This window comes from Engystomops pustulosus, chromosome 2 (genome assembly GCF_040894005.1).
Source record: "Engystomops pustulosus chromosome 2, aEngPut4.maternal, whole genome shotgun sequence".
Taxonomy (NCBI): domain Eukaryota; kingdom Metazoa; phylum Chordata; class Amphibia; order Anura; family Leptodactylidae; genus Engystomops; species Engystomops pustulosus.
The window spans coordinates 38,383,205-38,400,356 of record NC_092412.1 but is presented as its reverse complement, the minus strand read 5'-3'; the positions used below and the strand labels follow the sequence as shown (position 1 = coordinate 38,400,356).

Below are 17,152 nucleotides of genomic sequence, written 5' to 3'. Positions count from 1 at the left end.
AAGTTTCTAGAGGGACTTCTACCTACAGTAAAAATTCCAATACTTCAGCATTTCCAGAATTAAAAATATTGGATTATTGGAAGAACAAGTTTTAAAAATAAATTGCAGATAAGTGCAAAAAATTAATTGAGAAATATACCACAATGCAGATAAAAAGAAAAGTCAATGTGAAGTCTTAACAAGAAATTGGATACAAAATCAAGAAAACAAAAGCATAGTCAAACAGTCCGGGCAAGCAACAAACAAATAACAGACAACATAGCAACAGTGAAAGTCACAAAAAGTAATCACCGGCAAGGAAATCCAATACCAGAAGTGTTTTTTCCCAATCCAGGTTATGGTACCCAACGCTAGTAGCTGCAGAATGTGGTGGACAAGGCAGGAGATGTTTGGCTGTGTAGCAGTAGTAAAATATGGACAACATCTAGAATTTCACCAAAAGCAAAAAAATCCAAAGTACTTTATACTTTTCAGTTTTTGGAAAGTTGTGTTTAAAGGGTTCTGCTGTCTAAGCGGCACAGAGGAATTGTGTAAACCAACTGAAATAAAATCACTCTAATCGTCTCTAATCTCTACATGAGAATTTTCTTCCTCTATCAATCATCTTTCGAAACCACTATCCTTGGTCTCTGTTTCTGGACTGATATTGAAGTTACTATGAAGAAGAGCTGAAATGAGCAACAGACACAGCACTTTAGTTGTATACACAGGTATTCCCAGAGCCAAAACTACAGTTGCTCTGGCTACTATGGGGCCCGCGAGGCACATGGGCCTGTGATGCATGGGCAAATCATATCACGGTAGTCTTCCTCTCTGTAGCCTCCATTTGTTTCCTCTATGTATTTGTAGTTGGATTCCGACTGGGAATCACTGCTCCCCTCTCTTCTTCATGGAATACTGAGCTTTTGTTTTTCTTGTAAGCAAAAAGGAATTCAGCTGGAGGCGAGAATCAGATTAGGGAAACCGGAGGATGGTAAGAGTAAATTTTTCCTAATATATTAAAGAAATATTACAAAGTAACTTGTGGTCACTTGTACAATTGATTTGTGCAAAGTTTATGGAAATGCGGTGGGTAGCACTACAGCCTTGCAGCGCTGGGGTCCTGGGTTCAAATCCCATCCAGGTCAACATCTGCAAAGAGTTTGTATGTTCTCTCCGTGTTTGCGTGGGTTTCCTCCGGTTTCCTCCCACACTCCAAAACATACTGGCAGGTTAATTAGATTGTGAGCCCCATTGGGGACAGGGACTGATTTGGCAAACTCTGTGCAGCGCTGCATAATCTATGTGCACTATATACATAAAGAATTATTATCTCATCTGAACTATTGATATAATGATATAATACGAGCGCCATGCTGGCACTATACCCGTATTCGGGTGTCCATCCTTCAAAGTTTACATGAGAACTATATCCTACCACCCAAGGGGGTGGTAACCTTTTGGGGCAGATTTATTAAGCAGTCTGAAAGTCAGAATATTTCCAGTTGCCCATGGCAACCAATCACAGCTCAGCTTTCATTTCACCAGTGCTCATGAATATTTTAAAGGGGAGCTGTGATTGGTTGCCATGGGCAATTGGAAATATTCTGACTTTCAGACTGCTTGATAAATCTGCCCCTTTATCTTCTTTGGGGGTGCTCTGTATGAAGATATAAGGCTACCACCATTTTGGCTTGTATGTACTAAATCTATATAAAATAGGGACCAACAAAGAAAAGTAATAAATTAAAAAATAAAAAAAATGTAATATTGCGATGAAACGAGTTCTCTTTTGTGTTTGGGACCTCTTAAAGGCAATAATACTCTAACAGGAGAAGGACAACAAGGGGTTTGTGTAACATGAAGTCCTTGTGTATAACAGGACATTGTAAGGTCAGGCAGAGCGTTGTCATGAAATTCAGATTTGGTTAAGGCGCTGAATGTGTGATATTCTTCATAGTAATGTGCGTATTATCTAAGAAGATGATCCAGGAGACAATAGGAGAGCGAATATTATCTGTATTTATTCATATCCAGGCCACTCATAGCAGCCCAAGGTCAATGTCCCGTCTATGTGCCCCGCATGGAAATACACAGAATTCCTGCTATTTATTGAAAGCTTCTTCCGAATATTCATATTCTCCCGACCAGATTTAATTAGTAATGTTTAAAAGGTGACAGATAATTATTCAACTGACCTCCTTTCTTGTATCAATCACTGTCCCTGTTTTATTTTATAGCCAATCATTGTGTCACCTGATGCCATCCTTCCAGAACTGATTGGTTATAAAGGGCAATTGTCATACAGTCGGACAGGCGTTGGGTTGTCTGCTTTTGGTTGTTGTTATACTATGGGCCCAAGGTGGACTTAAAGGACATCTACCACTAGGATGAAATACTGTATGCAAATGAGCCTGTGGGGCTCCAGGCTCCATTAACACCAAAGGAGCCTGCAGCCCCAAAGGCTTATTTGCATACAGGCCTCCATCCTGAGAACTAATACTTACCTAGTCTGTGCATCTGGTTCTGTCCAGCACTTCTCACAACCATTGGTTTACGTTGATATACCGATGCTTAGTGGTGATGTCACATCGACTGTGTTCCTCCGCTCCAGCCTCTGGACACTATCCATCACTTTAACTGGACATAGACTATAACTACTGTAGGAAAAAATCTCGAGTCGGTCAGGAAACCTTCTTTCAAGACATTCTTTTTTGGATTACTGTTTCCATAAATGGTGCCCAACAATAGTGGATTATGATATAGGTGGCTTCGGCAGTAGCCCGGGGCCCAAGCCTTCTACGGGGCCCATAGCCACCAAAATCACCCATTAATTTTATGCTGAGAAGGACCTTCACTTTGTACATCTGTTCCTGCTCTCAGTACACATGTACACAAGAGCCATTTCAGGACCTTTGAAGGTCATCCAAAGGTCCTGAAACCACAAATTGAAATCAGGAAGAAGGGACGTATCCTCCAACCCCAAGAAGCTGATTCTAGTACCATATGTAGGAAGTCATTCCAGACTTGTAGGGGCTTCAATATTTATACAGCCCAGGGCCCATCGCAGTCTTAATCCTCCCCAGGTGCCAAGTCAGCTCCCACTCTACCTATCCCTTGCCTAAGGCTTTATGGGGCAGATTCACTTACCCGGTCATGTCGCGATCCCCGAGGTGCGTTCTCCGACGAGGATGAAGTCCGGCACGATTCTTCAAGATCGTGCATCCATTTTTCTGCATCTGTCGCTTCCCCGTTGAGGTCCGCCGAAGTTCACCTTCTTCTTCCCGGTGCATGCGAGTGCATTGTCTCGCGACACAATTTGAATTGTAAATCCTGCGCTTAGTCCGAATCAGTTGGGTTGTGCGATGCCCCCCCCCCCCCCGATTTCTGTTGCAAGACGGCGCAATTGTGCCAAAATCCGATCGCTTGCGCCAAAAACCCCACTTAAATGTGGCGCAAATTGAAAATAGTTGGGAAACCCAATGAAAATGAGCCGTGCGGACCCTTAGTAAATGTGCCCCAATGTTTCCAAAAAATTTCATAAATCGTTAAAAAAGTGTTTTGACCTAAAATTCTATGTCCGCCAGTATGAGAATAAAATAACGTTTAGTGTTACCCAGCAGAGGACTGAGTTTCCTGCCATCCAGTGACATAAAATCCACCACCAGGACATTAACATAAGAAGGTCAAAATGTCACCATAAGGATTTTATGTGATTCTAAGAAATTGATGTTCCATCTCTATGTGAATTGTGGAGGAGAACAGGTGGCAAAGCATTAAATATTTTACAGTAATAGTTATAGCGCCTCATTATCATAATAATATAACAGCAGAGAGAGTTATGGGAAGGAAAACATGAATTAAAAAAACCCATGGCGCTTCTCAGAAAAAAAAAACGGCAACTACTATCAGCCCGGGAGTGCAAGGACATTACAAGGTCACTCAGGGAGATGAGATTTAGATTCGGTTCAATCTACCAGTGAAGGTGTGATATTCTTCATACGTATTATCTAACAAGATGATCCAGGAGACCACAGGAGAGCGACCATTATTTAGGCCGCCAAGGTCAGCGCCCGTGTCCTGTTTATGTGATCCGCATAGAAATCCATGGAAATGCTGCTATTTATAGAAAGCTTTTACTGTATATTGCTCCGCTGGAAACTGTTAAAATGTTAAGTAAACGGCACTGAACGTCCATGTTTTATGCGCTGAATGTCCATGTTTTATGCTAAGCTTACCCCTTGCATTTGTGATTCATCACAGCGACACAATACTATATATACTATATACTAACTACACACTGAAACTTGCTGTATTACTACAGTTAAAGGGCTAGTCTCATCACAGAAGATCCCTTTAACATGGAGACTGATTACCATGGGTTGAAAGTTGACATAATGCTCATGGGAGGTGGGGATAACATCTGTATCTGCATGATGCTTAGGTTAGATCTAAACCCAAAGGGAATCCATCATCAATTTCAACCAAATTAAACTGCAAACATAATAGACCCTGGACATTTCTGTAACCATACCATGGGTGTAATGTAGCAGCATGACTGAAAAGTGACTTCTCAATCCAGGTTTGCAGTTCCCCCTCCAAGTACTCTTTCATCCTGAAGAGCTTTCTGCTCTTTGTAGTGAACTGTTCTACAGCGCCTCCTCTCTCTTTTGAGTGACAGCTGTAAGCATCCAACCAAAATCCAGGATACAGCTCCTACATGCAGCACAGTGCAGAGAGCAGAAAACTCTTCAGGCTGAAAAACCCGCCCAGAGCCCTCACAAGAGCTGGATTATAACTTAACTATACACAGTCATGTCACTACTAACAAGACACATAAACAAGTTGTTCTTCTACTTCATTTTAGCTAAATAATGAAAGGGTTCTAGTGTAAATTTAGCATAAGTGACATGTAGGGGACAAGGGGGTCACTGGTGAATGACCGGCATATTGTCTCCCATACACAGCACACCATAGAAGATCTGCTCCTTTCTCTGGAATGGAAGCACAAGCCTGGAGGATATGATACAACAGTACGGAGCAATGTAGTTGTGGACCCAGCACTGGGGTGAGAGGGGCCGCATCTCTGCACCTCTTTCTCTGCAGAGGGTCACTCCATCTCCTCTACGTAACCTACTTCCAAAAATCCATCTGCTCTAGGCATTGCTTATAGATTTTATCAGTGTGCGTTGAATGATTAATTTCCATGTGCAACACCCTCGCCGATGCAAGGCAGAGAGGTTGTTGCGAATACGTCCCACCATGTAGCTTGCAGCCTGTGAAGGGTCTGATCAACCCCACAGCAGTTCACTACATAACACAAATGAGCACTCCAGCGGTAGAGCCTGCCTGGTAAGACAGGAGTTAATTGTTTTCTGTGATGTAATTCCAGCAACCAATCACATGTGTTATACTGTATGTCTGTGAGCTGAGATGTAATTGGAGGAGTAGCCACCACCTGACCAGTGGGAGTAACAAAACCCCTGGTCAGGAAACTTCTAGAGGAGAGTTTAATCTAGTTAGACAGGAAGAGTCCAGAGTGTGAGGAGAGAGTTCACTCTCTCAGATTACAGACTCAGAAGAGTCAGTGCAGCCATCACACCAGACAAGAGCAGGTGAGCCCAGCTCCCTGCCTTAGTGTAGTGAGTAAGTGAGTGAGGAAAGGGGTATCATCCTACCTTCAAGGGTGATACCTGAAGCAACCCAGGACAAGCTGAAGCATCCTTCCAGGACACAGCTATCTTCCAGCCTGCCCATTGCATCCAGGCTGAGGATCCATCCTGTGGCTCCCTCCAACTGCATCTCCAGCATGCTACCATTCTGTTAAAGGCACGTTGCTACGGTTCCTGTCGGTTCCAATAAAGAACTGTAAGTTATTTCTGTTCAACATCTGCCTCCGTCTGGTCCCTGCTACTACGGCTCTCACCATCACTGGCACCCTGTCCACCACACAGAGACTCATACTCCAGACACCAAAGGGTTGCCCCAGGGAGAAAAGCTATAGCAGCCTCTCCCTCATCATTTCTTGCCAACACCACCCTGCTGGAGACCTGCCAGGCTGTAGGACAGCCCTCCGGTTCCCCATACCAAGCACTGTGACACTAGCGTGCCTAGGCCGCATCCACCAGCCACTCAGGTACTGCGGGCCCCGGCTGTCTGTAGGCCCCAAGAAAAGGCTAGGCCCCGGTGGGGGATGTTGCACATGTAGTGACTTAGATTTCACTTATGAATATGTCCAAAGATTTTGAAAGATTTTAAAGTGTTCCTCATCTTTCAATTGGATTTGCAAATATCTGTAGTTCAGTGTGTGCCCAGGAGGAGCTACCAGTTTGTGGACATTTTGTGACTCTGTAAATCTCTGAAACCTGTAACTCTTTATTCTGTAGGTGGATGTTATAATAATAATTCCTTTATTTATATAGTGCACACAGAGTTTGCCAAGTCAGTCCCTGTCCCCAATGGGACTCAGAATCTAATCAACCTACCAGTATGTTTTGGAGTGTAGAAGGAAACCAGAGGACCCAAAGGAAACACACGCAAACACAGAGAGAAGATACAAACTCTTTGCAAATGTTGACCTGGATGGGACTTGAACCCAGGAGACCAGCGCTGTAAGGCTGTAGTGCTAACCACTGAGCCACCTTGCTGCCTGATACTGCTGTGACTCAATCCTCCTCTTCATAGAAATTTTGATGCACTCTGACAACTCAGTGAGCATCTGTCAGTCTTGTTGGTAAGACAGAATTCAGCAGAGATTGCAGAGTGAAAAGCAGATTGGAGGATGATAAAAGCCAAAGTAAGTGGAGAAGGAAGAACTTTACTCTGAAAGGTTGTATGGCAAAGTTAATGAAGTTAGTGTTCAATCACTTAGTTTAGGAGTCAGGGGAGTAAGTAATAGGTTTAGTTATTCATGGGTTGTGATTGGCCAAATGGATTGACCTATGTCAAGGAATGGGGTGTAATTGAAAAATGCTCCACTGTCCTATAGGATGTCCAAATTAATGATTCCTAAAGTAGCATCAAAAACTAAATTTAAAGGGGTTGGCCATTAATAACAAACTACACCTGGGTAAGTCAAAGACCTCAAGAATGTTACCAATATTGGACTTAACCCGGTAAGGTTTGCTTGAAGTCCACAGGAGCCATAAGTTATGTGATTCATCAGCAACAGGATTAAGGACTCCTGTGATGTCCTGTCTTCTGCTGGCTTCCGGCAGATAAAGGAGGATGGACAGTCATTACTGTATGCACGCCCCTTCCGTCATAACCACTCCCTCATAAGTGGTTGGAAGAGCCCTTGGTATGCCCTTCCAAACACTGATATGGCAGTGGTTATCATGGAGGGGACGTGCAGACAGTAATAGCTGTACACTCCTCCTTCATCTGGCAGCAGGACAGAGGACGTCCCAGGAAGTCCTGAACCCTGCTGCCAGTTGGTCAGCTCTTAAGGGCTTCAGATAAAGTTTACAAGTGTAACTAAAATATGGGTGACCCGATACAGTCTTAGACTTACCCTGGTAAGGTTTTTTTAATTAATGGCCAACTCCTTTAAGTAGAATAAAAATCTATGACCACATATTAAGAAAACAGTCTTTATTGTCTACCAGCATGTTACCTGTTTCTTCCAATGCCAATTGAAGGACTTTAAGGATCACACATAGAAAATTTACAACCCAATGTAACACACAATAAAAACAGCGGACCATAGGAGATCTATTATTGCCGTACAGGTTGCATAGTATATTGCTGGCTCCGATTCATTCTTCATATATTGGAAACAGGTCATTGAGATCGAATGAATATAATAATGTACACTAGAAGCAGAAATGGGCTGGAATTTGGAGAAAAAGTTAGAACGCTTCTCAATTAATTATCCAGTTCAACAATCACGAAACAGTTCAGTGACGCGACAAAATACTCATTTTATTAGGTGGCCGGGCTCCAACAACACTCCAGCCCTTCATTTTCTCATTTAAGCCAAAGAGCGACCGATGAGGACTCATTTCCAAGTCAAAACGAACTTGTGCTGTTTTGTTTTTTTTTTACTTCGGATTAAAAAAATATTTGAATATTCTTCTCAAAATTGTGTTTTTTTTTTTTTTAAATATAAATATGCATCCCAACGCGTTTTTGTGATTTTTATATTGAAATCCTTTCAAACAAACAGCAGTCACCAGTTAATATAAAATGCGCCACTACTATCCGGTGGCTCAAAAACCTCCCTCATTGACAGTCTCGGCTGTATTCCCGACAAGTGGATTTCGTCGCGGCTACCGACAGATACAACTTTCCGTCTGGGCAGACACATATTTCATAGAGTTCCTGAGAGCTGTCAGCTGAGTTAGTCTTTGTACCTTGAGGCAGTTTGGGTAGAAATATTTTTTCAGCATCCAGCACCACCTGTGTTATGGAGAAGACAAGAAATTGTGTATATACAGATATCTCAGGATTATATAATATATAATAATACAGAGTGTTAGAACCCCCCCCCCCATCCCCTCCATATCCTAGTTTAAATACAGGCAGTCCCCAAGTTACAAACAAGATAGGTTCCGTAGGTTTGTTCTTAAGTTGAATTTGTATGCGAGTCAGAACTGTATACTTTGTAATTGTAATCCCAGATAGAATTTTTTGGTCTCTGTGACAACTGGATTTTAAAAATGTTGGGTTATCATAAGAACCAGAATTAACAAGAAAGCTTCATTACAAACACCATTGCTCTTACAGCAGATCATTATATCCTAGGGCTAAAGTACAGTGAATTACCAACATCAGAGGTCCGTTTGTAGCTAGGGGTCGTCTGTAAGTCAGGTGTTCTTAAGTAGGGGACCTCCTGTACATATGTCTCCTATTGATTCAGTTAAGGATTGTGTAACTTTTGATTTCCCCTGTGGGGGAACTGCAAGGAATTTTAATAGATGAAGTGGACATACACATATTGTATCATGACTCATAATTGTTAGGGCACATTCAGTAGTGGATGGTAATATACCGTATATACTTATGTATAAGACAAGTTTTTCAGCACAAAAAATGTGCTGAAAAACCTCACGAGTCAATAAAAAAAACTTACAATTTCCCCCCCGACGCCCCGATGCCCAGCACAGCTCCCGATCCACAGTGCGGCTCCTCTTCTGGCTTCGCTATGCTGTAACAGCTTGCAGAGACACGTCCACGCGATCTGCCGGCCGCTGCACACTATGATGACGTCATAGATCACGAGCCGTGCCGAGCATCGGGGTATCGGAGGGTGAGTATGTAAGTTTGTTTTTTTTTTCAGCACATTTTTTGGCTTGCTGGCTGTATACTACATGGGTCTGGCTGGTTGTATACTATATGGGGCTGGCTGTATACTACATGGGGCTGGGTGGCTGTATTCTACTGGGGGCTAGCTGGCTGTATACTACATGGGGACGTCTGGATGTATGCTACTGGTGGCTGTCTGGCTGTATACTACATGGGGGCTGGCTGGCTTTATACTACATTGGGATGGCTGGCTGTATACTACAGGGGGCTGGCTGTATACTACATGGGGCTGGCTGTATACTACAGGGGGGCTGGCTGGCTGTATACTACATTGGGATAGCTGGCTGTATACTACATGGGGCTGGCTGTATACACCATGGGGCTGGCTGTATACCACATGGGGCTGACTATATACTAGAGGGGGATGGCAGGCAATGTACTACAGGGGCTGGCTGTATACTACTGGGGGCTGGCTGGCTATATACTACTGAGGGCTGGCTATATACTACAGGGGGCTGGCTATATACTGGGAGGCTGTGACCAATGCATTCAAAGGATCCACGTACCCTTAGTAAATAAGCCCCAAGTTGCCCCTAAATACATATGCATGCCATCAGTTTTTTAATTAGCAAACATTTGTAAAAGCGTGTATCATTTTCTTCATGCTTCACTAATATTTGATACTTTATGTTGTTACATCACATAAAATATCAGTAAAATAGATTTAACTGGGCTCAGTGGTTATGTGAACAAAAAGAACAGGTGTCTGCTGAGCCAGGTCAGCGGCTAAATAGTCTCATGTAAGATGAATGTGCAGTCGTAACTCCAGGCCAGTCAGAGATCAGTAGCTTGCAGCCATGGTACAGAATGTCCTTCATGTTCTCATGATCATGGTACAGTAGGTCCTTCATCTTTTCCTGATCATGGTACAGTAGGTCCTTCTTCTTATCCTGTTCATGGTACAGTAGGTCCTTCTTCTTTTCCTGATCATGGTATGGTAGGGCCTTCTTCTCCTGATCATGGTACAATAGCTCCTTCTTCTTCTCTTGATCATGGTATGGTAGGTCCTTCTTCTTCTCCTGATCATGGAATGGTAGGTCCTTCTTCTTTTCCTGATCATGCTACGATAAGTTCTTCTTCTTATCCTGATCATGGTACAGTAGGTCCTTCTTCTTTTCCTGATCATGGTATGGTAGGGCCTTCTTCTCCTGATCATGGTACAATAGCTCCTTCTTCTTCTCTTGATCATGGTATGGTAGGTCCTTCTTCTTCTCCTGATCATGGAATGGTAGGTCCTTCTTCTTTTCCTGATCATGCTACGATAAGTTCTTCTTCTTATCCTGATCATGGTATGGTAGGTCCTTCTTCTTCTCTTGATCATGGTACAGTGCATACTTCTTCTTCTTCTGATCATGGCATGGAAGGTCTTTCTTCTTCTCCTGATCATAGTATGGTAGGTCCTTCTTCTTCTCCTGATCACGGTATGGTAGGTCCTTCTTCTTTTCCTGATCATTCTATGATAGGTTCTTCTTCTTATCCTGATCATTGTACAGTGAGTCCTTCTTCTTCTTCTGATCATTGTACAGTGAGTCCTTCTTCTTCTTCTGATCATTGTACAGTGAGTCCTTCTTCTTCTTCTGATCATAGCAGGATAGGTCCTTCTTCTCCTGAACATGGTATGGTAGGTCCTTCTTCACTTGATCATGTACAGTAGGTCCTTCTTATTTTCCTGATCATGGTACGGTACGTCCTTCTCATGATCATGGTACGGTAGGTCCTTCTTTTCATGATCATGGTACGGTAGGTCTTTCTTCTCATGATCATGGTACGGTAGGTCCTTCTTTTCCTGATCATGGTACGGTAGGTCCTTCTTATCCTTATCATGGTACGGTAGGTCCTTGTTCTTCGTTAGGAAAGGGTGCATTATAATGAGTGAATTACATGAAAAGTGGCATTATAAGGGGGGCAACTGCAGGAAATGGGACACGATAAGGGGGGGGGGGTTATTATATTGTTTGTAGTTAGGTAAGGGCAAGGCACGCACATTTTTTCCCCCAGGGATCATGGGTGAAGGGGGCGTGCAAACCCTTGCGGTCCCTGAAAATCTTTTTTAGGTGTAGCTTGTCCCCGGTTACAAAAGGTCGGGGACCACTGCTTTTGTTTTTGTGTTCATGAATAATGTTGAAAATTCTCTCAATACTTTCAATAAAGAAAAGGGAGCTGACGGGTAATGATAAAGTATCTACCACAAATGCCAATCAGTCTCTAAAAGTTAAAGGAGCCTCGATCACTGGTCCTACTCACCACACAGATATGACAAAACAAGGTTCCTCCCGCACTGTATGTCTATGGCTGAAGTGCAAAGTATTTGTAGCCTGAAGTTCAAGAAACTTATAAAAGTTCAAGATGCTTTTGTGGTTTTAAGGGTGAGAAGCCTTTATGCCCAGAAGACTGGCAGCGTAGTGCGATTTTAAAAGCCTGACCTGGCCCCCATGGACTTTTTTTTCCAGGCCATTATAAATAATGACATTTTAGAAGCCAATATCCCAGTGTGACTTCTGCAGGGTTTCCATAATGGCCCCAATGCTATTATTTTGCAGTGTGAACATAAAAAGTGTCAAGTGCCTTGTTCATCCTAGAAATGATTGATGGGTTTGTAGAGCGGCCGCACAGCACTGGAATGATTTCTATCAGGTAATGGCTGATATTTTGGTAAGAAAACTGGAAACACATAGAAACGTGTATTTCAATTAATAGTGAATGTAATTTCTATGAATAATTGCACCAAGCGATGAATATGCTAATGACATGGAAAGTAGAACTTTAAAATGAATATACAACTATATCGTTCTTTTTAGCTCTTTCCTTTTACTCATTTTAGATAAACTCTTAGCTATGACCAAGGTATTAACCCATTAATGCTGCAGCCGTCTTCCTGTTTTTAAATCGCCTCCTTCAATAGTCAAGACTTTTTTATTTTTCCATTTACAATGCTGCAAGGGCTTGTACTAGGAAGTTGGTCCCGCCTTGATCCGCCTTGTTACCTGCTGTACCACGACCATTTTTTAAAGTGATGCATGTGGTACGAAAAGATGTAATTTCCACTTTTCCATGCCATATACACCAAAAAGGGTGGTGAGCAAGGACTGAAACAGCAGATCCTTTGATTTTACACCTCTCACTGTGCGGTCCATAGGACACGTTCCCTCTATCCCTCAAACAAAGTATATTGAGGCATTAGATATATGGGAAATATAGAGGCTTTATCAAACGGAAGACCAATCAATTGTGCTCAACAACCACCTTCGGCATCACAAGAAATAATGCAATAAATATAAATAGGGTGACAAGCTGCGACGTTAATTTATTACTTCCACATGTGTTTGTCTATCCTTCCAAAAGGACATACAGGGGCTGATTTACCGACCATTTTTGTCAGATTTCCCTACGATTTACGTTTTGTGCCGCATCGCGCCAGGGATTGTGTCGCAAAAATCGGGGGGGGGGGGGGTTGATTGGGTTTTTCGTAGGACAACCCGACGGATTCCGACGGCGCGCGGGATTTAACATTTAGAATTGTGTCGAAAGACACGCACTTACAAGCACCGGGAAGAAGAAGGTGAACTCCAGCGGACTTCGCCGGGGAAGCGAAACGGGGATCGTGACAGTACCAGGTAAGTAAATTTGCCCCATAGTTTTTATATTAAAAATACCCAAATTTATTCAAATTTAAAATAATAAATAAAAACTTGTATAACAACTTGTACAAATGTAAACCCAACATATATACGTTGTGCTTTTAACTTCTTAACTTACAAATTTTCCAGCCAAAGTACAATGTTAATAAGTTTGTTAATAAAGTCTTGTTGTACTCAAAACGTCCACCTCTAACAATACCAGCTTAAAATGGTTACCTCACTGTCGTGTGGATACTCTGGGATTTCAGTTTGGTATAGTTTTGGTCAAAACCTTTAGAGAGTGGCTGTAGAGTGTGCGCAGGCCCACAGGCCATTCCGGCAATGTCCGTGCCCCCTCCATGCCCACTTGACCTGGAAGTGGTGTGAAGGGGAAAATAATCCCCTATCTTCCTATCACGTGTACCAAATACTACAACACAGCAAGATATAATATTTTATACACATGTAAGGGCTTGTTGTAAAATACTTCCTCTACAACTCTATAGCTTCAACCTGCTCTTTGAAACTTGAAGACATTAGCAGGTGGTTGGAAATGTAGATGTAGGTGTTGGGAAAGGTGTCCCTGATAACATGTATCACCCTTCCTTATATAACATAATGGAAGAGTGAGATACTTTTGCCCCAAAACCTTATCTCCATCATCTATGAAGATCACTAACCGATCCATCACTGCTCTGTAATTTTATATCTCTCCGTGAAATAGCCTCGATTTCTCCAGTCTGAGCTTTGATGTAGACTCCTTTTGGGGCGTCCATGCTCAAGGATCGGGTTGGGGACTCCAGTCTGAAACATAAATAAGAAATAATATCTGAAGTTATCAACATATAAATAACCACTGGACAAATTGATCAATCAAAAGTAACAATGGATGAAGAAACCAATCATGAATTTACAAATTCTAATCTCCGTCTTTGGGCAACCCACTATTCGTCTACACATCCTGGTGATCATTATGGGTCAGGGGGGGAGGGGGGTTGCTTTCAGAGATTGGCTGGAAAAGAGTGACATTTGGGAAGGGGAAAGGAGCAGGGATCATAGTGATTATCACTTGCATCCAGTGTTGGGTCTTATTCACACATCAGTGATTTAGTCAGTATTTGGGTCAAAAACACAGAATAGTTTTAATTATGTCTATTATACCTTATATCTGTGTAGTCTCTATGTGTGGTTTTAACTCACAAAAACTAATCTGAAACACTGACCAAATTATTGACATGTGAATAAGGCCTAAGGCAGATGGAGAGAAGTAAGGTAAAACAGTGTAAGGCTGCGGTCACACGTGGCGTTTTGAACAAGTTTTTGTCCTGATTTTAAGCAGTCCGTTAAAAGACACATGCGTTTTTGCTGTTTTAAAAAAAAGTAAAACATGACAGAAGAGGAAATATAGGGAAAAGCAGTCCATCCATTCCAAGCCTAAAATATTCTATAGAAAGTAGGGAGAGCAGAGGCTAAGAAGCCTTACTCTGCGTAAAATGCCTGGTATAAGGCTATGTGTACACAGCTGTAAATGAGGGCTGTAAGCTAGACATGAAAATGGCAACTAGCTCATGGCCTGCATTGAGGTATATTGTGGATGGGGCGATGAGCTCCCCATGTCTCACTGCACCATGCCCGAGTTGGGTGGCTGCAATGCAAATTGTAGAGCAGGTCCTTTTCCTGCCGCCTTCCCATTCAGCTCCTCCCTCACCTCTCCAATCTCCACCTGGCCAAAAAGGGCCACAAACTTTTTCCAGTTTTGTTCTGTTTGTGTACATGGTCGTGCGCACATGGCCTAAATCCTAATTTTTATATTCCAGCCTCTTCTCTATAAAGTCCTAGCTTTTGGGAAGAATGTTATGTTATACTACTATACAGATAGGATTTTGTCTTTTATCTACTGACACTGTTAAAAATGGGAGAGGAAAGAATGAGCAGTGAGTGTTACACACAAAAGGGAAGGGTGTGGCTGAAGCAGGGAAGCAGCAGAATTGTGCTGTATCAGACTGAGCTGTCTGCTATGAGAAGGGGTAAGGCTGGGGGAGGTATTCAGTATTAGTGTGCTGTATCAGACTGAGCTGTCTGCTGTGAGATGGGGGTGAAACTCGGGAAGGGATTCAGTATTAGTGAGCTGTATCAGTCTGAACTGTCTGCTGTGAGATGGGGTGTGGCTGGGATAGGGATTCAGCATTAGTGAACTATATCAGACTGAGCTATCTGCTGTGAGATGGGGTGTGGCTGGGGGAAAGATTCAGTATTTCTGAGCTGTATCAGACTGAGCTGTCTGCTGTGAGATGGGGGTGTGGCTTGGGAAGGGATTCAGTATTAGTGAGCTGTATCAGTCTGAACTGTCTGCTGTGAGATGGGGTGTAGCTCGGGAAGAGATTCAGTATTAGTGAGCTGTATTAGACTGAGCTGTCTGCTGTGAGATGGGGGTGTGGCTCGGGAAGGGATTCAGTATTAGTGAGCTGTATCAGTCTGAACTGTCTGCTGTGAGATGGGGTGTAGCTCGGGAAGGGATTCAGTATTAGTGAGCTGTATTAGACTGAGATGTCTGCTGTGAGATGGGGGTGTGGCTCGGGAAGGGATTCAGTATTAGTGAGCTGTATCAGTCTGAACTGTCTGCTGTGAGATGGGGTGTGGCTCGGGAAGGGATTCAGTATTAGTGAGCTGTATCAGTCTGAACTGTCTGCTGTGAGATGGGCTGTAGCTCGGGAAGGGATTCAGTATTAGTGAGCTGTATTAGACTGAGCTGTCTGCTGTGAGATGGGGTGTGGCTGAGGGAGGTATTGAGTATTAGAGAGCTGTATCAGACTGAGCTGTCTGCTGTGAGATGGGGTGTGGCTGGGAGAGGGATTCATTATTAGTGACCTGTATTATACTGAGCTGTCTGCTGTGAGATGGCGTGTGGCTGGGGGAAGGATTCAGTATTAGTGAGCTGTATCAGATTGTGCTCTCTGCTGTGAGATGGAGTGTGGCTGGGGAAGGGATTCAGTACTAGTGAGCTGTATTAGACTGAGCTGTCTGCTGTGAAATGGAGTGTGGCTCGGGAAGGGATTCAGTATTAGTAAGCTGTATTAGACTGAGCTGTCTGCTGTGAGATGGGGTGCGGCTAGGGGAGGGATTCAATATTAGTGAGCTGTATTAGACTGAACTGTCTGCTGTGAAATGGGGAGCGAGGTGTGGCAGAGTTCCCTGGCTTAATGGAACTTGCACAGAGGTTGGTGCATGAGGATAGAGAAAGAGTTGATCATCTGAATCTTACTTACTACTGATTGTAGTGGAGAAGTTGAACAACAGTCTTCAATGCAAACAATCAACAGAAAGGTTATGGCGTTTTTCTTGCATCCCTATTGGTAAAATTATTTTATTTTCTGTATAAAAAAAATAGTCAATAAAGAAAAAAGTTGGCAAAGGTGAACGTAGCCTTTAAAGGGTAAGCAGAGCTCAAACTTTGGCTACAAATAGTTAAAGACTCCAGTTTTATCCAGATGTGCTGCTATGATGTTGTCTGCTACTTGAAAGTCAGCAAGTTTTTGCTTTTTTGGTCCCTATAAATGAATTCCCCTTGTGTAAACACTGCTTGTATTTTATCATTTCCATTTATTTTTGTTTCGCTAAGACTCAGGGTTTTGAAATCAACTTGACCTTCTTCAGAAAGCTTAGAAAATGTTCACAAAGAACCGAAGAGACATCCCATGTTCCATTCTCCGGTTGAAGAAAGGAGACAGATGAAGAGATTTGGGGTCTTTCAATGAAAGCATGACAGAGCCCAAAAGGTTACAAAAAAGCTCAAAAGCTCAAAAAAGAACATTATTGATACAAGAGTTGCTGCCCCTTAAGTCACCTCTGTGCGCAGGGAATATAATAAGGCTGTTTTTACGTTGTCCTTTTTGAATGGAATGATCCAAAAAATTGCTGCCAATTATAATAGTATCTAATGATAAGATTAATACAAAAAATACTAATGTGTAATTCCTCAGAACCTCAAGTTCCTCATCCTCTCAGGCTTAGGATAATTGAATGTGACACCTTTCTGTGCGCCATTCTTTGGTCGCTCCCTTTATTAGCGTTCTTCGGAAATGAGACGTTTTACCTTAAAAGACACAATGCTACGTTCACACCAATTGATTTATTCTATAACGCTTGCGGAGCAATAAAGCTTCTGCTGTGACATGTGAGCCGCCGCATAAAAGTGTCAAATAAAATTCAGTAGCCGCGTAAAAGCTGTAAAATTAGCAAAAAAGAAATAA

At 42.7% G+C, this 17,152-nt stretch overlaps 1 protein-coding gene across 2 annotated transcripts in view; it reads right to left on the bottom strand.

Annotated features, from left to right (window-relative positions):
* Window positions 1-8,010: 8,010 nt before the first annotated feature.
* The window catches only part of SGCG (sarcoglycan gamma), a 145,092-nt gene continuing 135,950 nt past the window's right edge, over window positions 8,011-17,152 (bottom strand). For both annotated transcript variants that reach the window (XM_072134299.1, XM_072134301.1), the window contains exons 7-8: window positions 13,583-13,706; window positions 8,011-8,379 (exon numbers count right to left, since the gene is read on the bottom strand). In XM_072134299.1, coding sequence (XP_071990400.1) covers window positions 8,203-8,379; window positions 13,583-13,706 — 301 coding nt within the window. In that variant the 3' untranslated portion in view covers window positions 8,011-8,202. The remainder of the gene's footprint in view (window positions 8,380-13,582; window positions 13,707-17,152) is intronic.